This window comes from Herpailurus yagouaroundi, unplaced genomic scaffold, assembly GCF_014898765.1.
Source record: "Herpailurus yagouaroundi ecotype Mexico unplaced genomic scaffold, PumYag 248, whole genome shotgun sequence".
NCBI lineage: Eukaryota > Metazoa > Chordata > Mammalia > Carnivora > Felidae > Herpailurus > Herpailurus yagouaroundi.
In genome coordinates this window covers 4852463-4861361 of record NW_024412465.1, presented here as the reverse complement: position 1 = coordinate 4861361, position 8899 = coordinate 4852463, and the positions used below count along the sequence as shown (strand labels likewise).

Genomic DNA, 8899 nt, shown 5'->3' with positions numbered 1-8899 from the left:
GCCTCATTAACCCAAATGAGTACAGAGGTCGAGAAGCCCTCCTTTGGCTGAAGACTTGTCTACGGAGCATGAACTCTGGAGGCAAGACGTGTTTCCCGCACACGTGGTTCTCTCAGGGCCTGCTCTCGTATCCCGCACATGGTAAGGGCACTGCGAATATGTGTAAGCAAATAAATGGATTAATGAGGGACAGACGAGAGACCCTCTGTGCATCCCACAGGTCATGGAGAGCCAAGCACTGTTTTGCATCAGTGACTGCCATTCATTAAAGATTGGCAGCATTTCACTTGGTGTCAACGCTGAGAGTCATGTTCTTCCCAAATACTTATCTCGAGTTTTGTTTTTCCTCTTAGGGGAAACAGAAGAATGACAGTTTGGCATATTTGAGGAAGGCTGGGACATGTGCCCCAGATGTGTCTTTCCCAAAGAGAATTTCCTGAGCGATTGCAAAGGCACCACGTCCCCACCACCCCCCCCCATTGTCTTGCTTCTTTTTTTTTTTTTTTAATTTCTTTAACCTTTATTCATTTCTGAGAGACACAGAGAGAGAGGGCGTGTGAGCAGGGGAGGGGCAGAGAGACAGAGGGAGACACAGAATCTGAAGCAGGCTCCAGGCCCTGAGCTGTCAGCACAGAGCCAGATTTGGAGCTCAAACTCATGAACCAAGAGATCATGACCTCGGCCAAAGTCAGATAGATGGTCGACCGACTGAACCAACCAGGTGCCCCTGATTGTCTTGCTTTTTACTGAACCAGGACCCCCTGGGATGGAAGGGTCCCACCATACCTTCCTGTAAAATACATGCTTAGAGCCACTCAGTTTCCTTGCCTGTTAAACCCTTGCAGATAATAAAATAATTCCAATGTGCTGGTATAGGCAGCTCTTTAAACACTGCTTTATACCCAAATTCACGTGAAATGCTCTTGCCCTGGAAAATAGGACTATTATCATTGCCTGGTTATTTGGAAAATATTATTTTATTATCAAATGTACATTATATTGACCTTAAAAATACAGTAAAGCAGTCATGGGGATAACATGTCTCCTACTTTCCATGAGCACACACGACGGGGCGTTGCATGAGGGAGACACCTTTCCGGGCTTTTCCAGGAGGCTCTGGATTCATTGTTCAGGGACACGGCTTAGCTCTCTCCTACCCTCTCCTTCCCCCTCCCTGACTTCAGCTCTCAAGATAAATCCACAAACAAGGAAATCCAATCTCCCAGCCTCCCACACTGTAGGGTTGCTGGGGAAGGTAATATAATCACGGTTACTGAATTTGCTGAAGGAGGTTTGGAGGCTATTTTTTTTTTCAATTGTATTTCCATGCCTGCTCTCATGTATCCAAGTCTTGTAAAGACCAATAATTTATTATTTTTAATGAGACAGAAAGTGTTCCTTTCTTTCTAGCCTCATCGTCTGATTGGAAAGAAAATATAAAAAAAGTCTTTAGGTAAGACCTTATATAAAAAGTGAGTTCCAGGGAGAAAGTGAGTCCATTATATAAAAAGTGAGTCCCATATAAAATGGTAGCCATATTGTATGAAACTTGTACATTACCAAGACATCGGTCACTGTGCTTCTAAGCCCTTCTTGGGCAAGCTGGAGTTCTAAAGTGACAGGACATAAGTGAAAGATGGGTAGTCATCGTAGAACATTCTATCATGTGAAGACTGCAGCAGGTTAACTAGGGGATGCATCTTCAACGGGGTAGCAAGGCACTGGCAATCTCTATGGTTTATTTTCAGGGAGTGTTCCTTACGTCTGCTACAGACGCCCAGTAAGGCAATGGCGTGGTGTGTGCAAGTCAGCTCCTGCGAGCACAGGACATCCCATAAACATGAATGAAAGTCCCTGGAGAAGCCAAACCATCCTTCTCGTGTTTGCCCTGCCTCCTTTTGCCGACAAGCGTAGGTCAAAGTCAACATGAACCTGAAACCCAGACGGGGGCTCCCATGCACCGTGACAGATCCGTTAAGAGTCCTGACCATCTGACTGAGGCGGCTTTCCTTACAAATGAGGCCTTGTTCTAACTTGCCAAGCAGTGGCTGTGTGGAGTCCACATTCTGGGGGAGGCATTTCAGTAGACGTGGATATAAGTAGTTTTCGAGTCAGTGCCTAGGATGTTTTTTGCCGTGCACTTGTAGAAACCCGCGTCTCTGTGTGTGGCCTGCTGGATGGTCAATGAGCCCTGGGGGTGAAGGAATCTGTTCCCATAGAGACGGGCCTGCGCCCCGGCGGTCAGGTGCGACTTGTCCGGCAGGTCCCAGGTGATCTCGGCCTTGGGAATCCCCATGGCCATACAGTTTATCTTGATGGTGTTCCCGGGCCGCGTGTAGATGACGGGGGTTGGCTCACTGGTGATGCGGGGCGGGTAAGCGATCACAATAACTGGAAAGTTCATGACGGAGGGGCCATACTCCGTATCCACCTTGCACACGTAGGTTCCCCTGTCGAAGACGGAGGCGTCGCGCACCGTGAGGGTGCCATTTTCCCAGAGGGAAAAGCGCCCCCGTGTTTGGGGGCCCTCCAACAGCATGGTGTTGGGGAGCGTCCAAGAGAGGCGAGCTGACCGGCCCCCCGGAGGGGTGCAGTGCAGCTGCAAGGTCTCCCCGTTGATGATGCTCACCAGATTGTGGTACTGGTTGCTGACCTCGGGTTTCAGTCCCACCTTCAGAGAGACCAGCCTCTCCGTGTAACCGGCCGAGTTGCGGGCCACGCAGCGGTAGGCCCCCGCGTCCACGGAGGAGAGGCCACTGATGTGCAACATGCCGTCACCCTTATGGTAGAATCTGTGCAGCTGTTGGCCACTCGGGAGCTCTGTCCCGTTGGGAAGGACCCACAGCAGGGTGGGCGTCGGGGTCCCTGCAGCCGAGCAGTTGAGACTGATGGTGTGGCCAGCCATGGCTGTGATCTTCTCGCTGACCGGGTCGTGGAAGACGGGCTTCTCCACGGGGTCCAAGACCGTGAGCTGGACAATCAGCCTGGCTTCCCCTCCCTCGTTGCGGCCGATGCACGCCAGCTGCACGGAGTCGCTCTTCCTGAGCCTCCTGATGTCCAGCGTGCCGTTGCGATGGATGGTGATCCGGTTCCCATAGTAAGGGGCCGGCAGAACCACGCCCTCAGGAAAGGCCCACAAGACCCTCGGAGTGGGGATGCCTTCCGCCTGGCAGTCAATGAGTTTGCGACTCCCCCCGGCCGCGATCTCCCGCACCGTGGTGATGGCGTTGGGGTTCCCGTTGATGGTGGGCGACCGGACGTTGACGTGGATCCAGACCGTTTTCCGGTCCTCCCCGGCGCTGTTCCTGACCACGCAGGTGTAATTGCCGCTGTCTGAGCGCTGGGCTTTCTGGATGAGAAGAGTGCCATCCTGGTATATGTGGTACTTATCGGAGGAGGCGGGGATCAGCCTGTTGGCTGGAGAGAGCCACGTCACCCTGGGCGTGGGCTCCCCCTTGGCCTCGCACGCCACGGTGACCACGTCGCCATAGGGCACCTGAACCACGGCGTACGTCTTGTTCCGGATGGCGGCAGGCTCGGTCACCACCTTCACTCGCACCGTCATCTCATCCTTCCCAACCTGGTTTTCGGCAAAGCAGGTGTAATCCCCTTCCTCCCGCATGCCGACTTCGTTGAAGTAGAGGGTCCCGTTGTTGAAAACCACGTAGCGCTTGGTGCGGCCACCGCCGTCGTCAGACTGCATGAAGGAGTTGACCAGGCTGCCGTCCGGGAGGCTCCAGGAGATCTCGGGGTTGGGAAGCCCGGTAGCCACACAGTCCACTTTCAGGTCACCCCCGTAGAAGACCTTGTGGTCATTCTCCTCCTTGTGCTCGATCTTGGCCGGTCTCATGACCACATTCACCTTGAGCACGACAAAGTCGTCGCCAACCTTATTCCGGGCAACACACAGGTAATCCCCCGCATCCTTGTCCGTGACAGACTTCACCACCAGGGTCCCGTTGGCAAACACCTTGATTCTGCTGTCAAAGCTGGCCGAGGGGGACAAAAAGGACAGGGATGTCAGTCTCCCATATGCTCTATTCTGACTCTAGGTCACCAGAATGAAAGGAAAACATGTGGTCTGGGGAACTTTCTGGGCACACGGCCGCGGCTGCAAAATGTCACGTGGTCTTTGCAGCCGGCAGGGGACTGCGTTCACAGGCGGAAATGATTGATTTGCCACAAATAAGAACTCTGACTCGGTAGAGCCTGACCTTTGGCTGGCCTGGCCGCTGATCCCAGGATGTGCAATGCAGTCAAGGACTTGTGCCCAGTTAGGCTGGGTGGGTATTCACTGCGTATTTGCAGGGAGGTCAGGGCAGAGCTTATGGTAATGATAAAAGAGGCTACAGCCATGGAGAGAATGAATCTGTTGACCCAAATAAAGAGGCAGGGTTCTTCCCGAATAAAATGCTTCGGACATAATTTCTACTCTTGACAATTCTATATTATACTATGTCCCATTATGAGGCAAGGAGCTGCAAAGTGGCCAGTCTATGCATTGCGTAATTGGAGGTATTCCCACAATAACAAGTGGAAAGATCTGGGAGATTCTTCCTCAGAAAGTGTCCAGATTGAAAATTTGCAATTACACATAATTTACCATGGTGGTATCAGGAGAGGAGGGGTTGAGTGTGAACCCATAAGTGTATCCTAAATTTTGCATTATTCGGACAGCGTGTCCGGAACTGTGTTGTACAGTTACCAAGAAAAGAGAAGAATGGGAAAGAAGAAAAAAGAAAAGAGAAAAAAAGAAAACAAAAGAAGAGAAAAGAAGAGAAAACACAAAACAAAACAGATTCTGCCTACGGTTGAGTCAACCTGACTATTGTTAATAAAGTATAAACAACAACTAACAATGGCCAAATACACCGTTTGGTTGGCCGCAAGTGTGAATCAGGCCAATGTGAGGCCGTAGAGAGGAGGAGACAAACATATTTCAATGTGCCTTAAGAGTTTAGAATCCAAAACTCTGTGTAGTACCTCATGTCTGCCAGCTTTTCGAAACTTCGGAGGGGTGATTCCTAGCCTCGGTCATAACCACAATCGTCCGGGCAACCCAGAAACATATACATGCCCACGCATCACAGGCGATCGGGAGTCAAGAAAAGCTGTGATATCTGTATTTTTAAATAGTCCCAATGTGTATGCGAGCCAAAGTGCCTGCTCCTTGATAAAACTCACATGTGGGTTGTTTAATTACACTCTACTAAGAATGTAATTAGTCAGAGTTTCGTACTAATGAAGATGCCAAGACAGCGATTTATAATTTATAAGGACATACTAGCAGAGTGGCTCATATTTGTCCTGGGACCACATTCTTTAACTGCACGTTCATTCAGTACATCTGCTCAGCTGGGAGATAGTCCAGGGAAAACTGGGTGCATGGTATTCTGGAAGGAGAGTGCAAGGTTCACCAGGCACCACCCCACCATCTAAAGTTCACATTCTGGCTTCGAGAAAGCGTGTTCGCCCTTTCCCTGCATTGGAAAGAAACTGGAGAGGCCAGGCACAGCTGCGCCGAGGCCCTGAGTGCTGGCTTCCCTCCTCACGTGCTGCGGTGGGACCCACGTCCGCATGCATTCCTGCCTGAGCTGCTGGGCTGTGGATGCTGAGGAGGCGCCGTGAGCCAGGGTTTCTACACCACGGCACCACTGATGTTTCCTTGATTGCATTTTGGCAACCATTGTCTCTTTGCTCTGTATCTTGAGATGCTTCCTGAAGAGACATTGGCTCTTCTGGATGTAGCCCACGGTTTCTCAGACTCAGCACGGCTGACATCTGGGAGGGGTGGCTTTCTGGGGTGGGGTGTCCTGAGCACTGTAGGGTGTTGAGCCGTGTCCCTGGTCTCCACCCACCCGATGCCACTAGCAGCCTCCCCTCTAGTGTGACAACCAAATATGTCCCCAGGCATTTATGGGTGTTCCCTGGGGGAATAATCTGTCTAACTGAAATCCACAACAGATAGCTCATGGATGGATGGATGGATGGATAGATAGATAGATAGATAGATACATAGATGATAGATAGATATAGATGATAGATAGATAAATAGATACATACATACATACATACATACATAGCTGATGGATAGATGGATGGATGAATGGATAGATAGATACATGGATATAGATGATAAATAGATACATACATACATAGCTGATGGATAGATGGATGGATGGATGGATGGATAGATAGATCAAAGATAGATAAATACATACATACATAGCGGATGGATAGATGGATGGATGGATAGATAGATAGATACATGGATATAGATGATAGATACATACATAGCTGATGGATAGATAGATAGCTGATGGATAGATGGATGGATAGATGGATAGATAGACCAATAATAGATAGATAGATAGATAGATAGATAAGTGGACAGATGGATGGATGGATAGACAGATAGATACATGGATATAGATGATAGATAGATACATATATAAGTGATGGATAGATAGATAGCTGACGGATGGATGGATGGATCAAAGATAGATAGATAGATATGATAGATATAGATGACAGATAGATATGTACATACATGCTTACATAGCTGATGGATAGACAGATAGCTGATGGATGGATAGAGAGATGGATGGATGGATATATAGATATATAGATGATAGATAGATAGTTGATGGATAGATAGATAGCTGATAGATGGACAGATGGATAGATAGATACAGATGATAGATATAGATGATAGATACATACATGCATACATACCTAATTGATAGATAGCTGATGGATGGATGGATACACCGATGATAGATAGATAGATCGATAAATAGATGATGGATAGATAGATAGGTGATGGATGGATGGATGGATGGATGGATGGATACATCATTGATAGATGATAGATGGATAGATAGATAGATAGATAGATAGACGGACACATAGATGATAGAAGAATGGTCAAGGTTAGTGTCTCAGCCTGGGCACTACTGAGACCCGGGGCTGGATGACTGCCTGAAATGGGGTGTCCTGGGCAGTGTAGGGTGATTACCAGTGGCATCGTCACTTCCTGATTCCTGTCAATCAAAAAGTCTGTCAGTATTGCCAAATGTTCCCTGGGGCCAAAGCCGCCTACAGGGGAGAACCAGTGATCTAGGTACATCTGGGAACTTAAGGCACTGGATGAGACCGTGACTCTCTCTGCAGCCAAAAGAAATGTTTGGAATATTCCAACACGGTGCCCTATTCATGTCTTTTAACTTCTTCTGTGTTCACGGCCTTTCTCTTCCACTAAGGCCACTTTCTCGTAAGACCTGAAGCTTCTTGTGTGTGTTCGGTCGAAATCGTACAACCTAGGGGACTACAGGCAATATTATCCCTGTAAATGCAGTCCATATATAATCATTAAAACAGAAGTTATTGTTTCTTTTTTTTTTTCCCCTTGGGAGGGGGGAACAGGAAAGGAGAAGGAGAAAGGTAGATGTTTCTTCCACATCCCACTTTCTAAAGACAAAAACTCACCGTGCAAAGAAAGAAATGCCTGCTCCCTGCGTGGAGCACACGCAGGGAGCCGGGTGCGAGCATCTTTGTCCCGACACGGAGTCACTTCCCTCCCCATCTGACCCCAAGGAGAGGGCTCCCGCGATGGCTCCAGGGCGGATGCAGGAGGGGACCCCAGCGCCCAGAGGGGAGCCAGGCCCCGGAGCGGAGCGCAGGGGGAGGCAGGAGAGAGCACGTACCTGAACAGCGAGTCCATCATGCGCTTGGACGGCAGGCGCCAGAGGATGCGAGGCCAGGGGTCCCCGGACGCGCTGCAGTCCAGGCGGAGGGTCGCGCCGTAGCGCACGTCGGTGCTCTGCGGGGAAGTCCCGGTGATGCGCGCGTTGGCCGCCGCGCGCTGCACCGTCAGCTGCACGACCCTGCGCGCAGAGCCCACCACGTTGGCGGCCACGCACTCGTAGCGGCCGCTGTCCTTGGGCGCCAGGTTGCGGATGTAGAGCGTGCCGTTGGGGAAGACGAACAGGTTCCCGTTGATGAACTGCGACGGCCGGATCTGGGTCCCGTCCCACAGCACCCAGCGCACGCTGGGCAGGGGAGCAGCCTTGGCCGTGCAGTGGATGTGGATGCTGAGCCCCGGGGGCAGCGAGATGTTCTCCAGCTTCTCCTGGTGGATGACGGGTGGCAGGGCCGCCACGTGCAGCCGGATGGCCAGGCTGTCCGCGCCGGCCGCGTTGCTGGCCACGCACTTGTAGACGCCTCTGTCCGAGAAAGAGGCCTCTTTGATGGACAGGGTCCTGTTTTCGTGCAGCGTGACCCTGCCCTCCACGGGGGACACGGTCTGCCACACCCTCCTGTCCGGGAAAATCCAGGAGATTTGGGGCGCTGGGGTTCCCTTGGCCAGACACTCCATGGCAATGGTGTCTCCCAGGTACACAGTGACGTCCTGGTAGTGGGAGGCTAGGATTTGGGGCTGCTGCACGGTGACAGACAGCAGGACCACCATCCTGTCCGCCCCGTGTAGGTTCTTGGCCGTGCACATGTACTGGCCACGGTCCTGCACCTGTACCTTCCGGATGACAAAGGTGCCGTTCTGCAAGACCTCGAAACGCTGGAGCCTGGTGTTGGGGGTCATCAGGGCACCTGGGAGTCAAAACAGGTACAATCAGGTTCCAGGCAAACACACCCTCTCCGCACAAGCCAGGGAGGACGATTCCTCGTTAAGGAGCTGAATCAATCCTTCTCTTCATGTCCAGAACCGCAGGAGCGAAGACCAGCCCCCAGCTCCACCACGGAGATGACAGAACGTTCAGGGTCACCATTTCTGGCTCATATACCGACCCCAGAATCGAGGGATATGCCACCTGCCGGCGAAGAGCAGCCAGCATGGGTTTGGAGGGCTTTCTGGAAGCTTCTATGAGATCCCACCCCCCCC

The 8899-nt window shown here is 51.1% G+C and overlaps 1 protein-coding gene across 2 annotated transcripts in view; it reads right to left on the bottom strand.

Moving 5' to 3' along the window:
* Window positions 1-958: 958 nt before the first annotated feature.
* MXRA5 (matrix remodeling associated 5) overlaps window positions 959-8899 on the bottom strand; it is a 31421-nt gene continuing 23480 nt past the window's right edge. For both annotated transcript variants that reach the window (XM_040460160.1, XM_040460161.1), the window contains 2 exons: window positions 7707-8607; window positions 959-3989 (listed from right to left, as the gene is read on the bottom strand). In XM_040460160.1, the coding sequence (XP_040316094.1) occupies window positions 2081-3989; window positions 7707-8607 (2810 nt within the window). In that variant the 3' untranslated portion in view covers window positions 959-2080. The remainder of the gene's footprint in view (window positions 3990-7706; window positions 8608-8899) is intronic.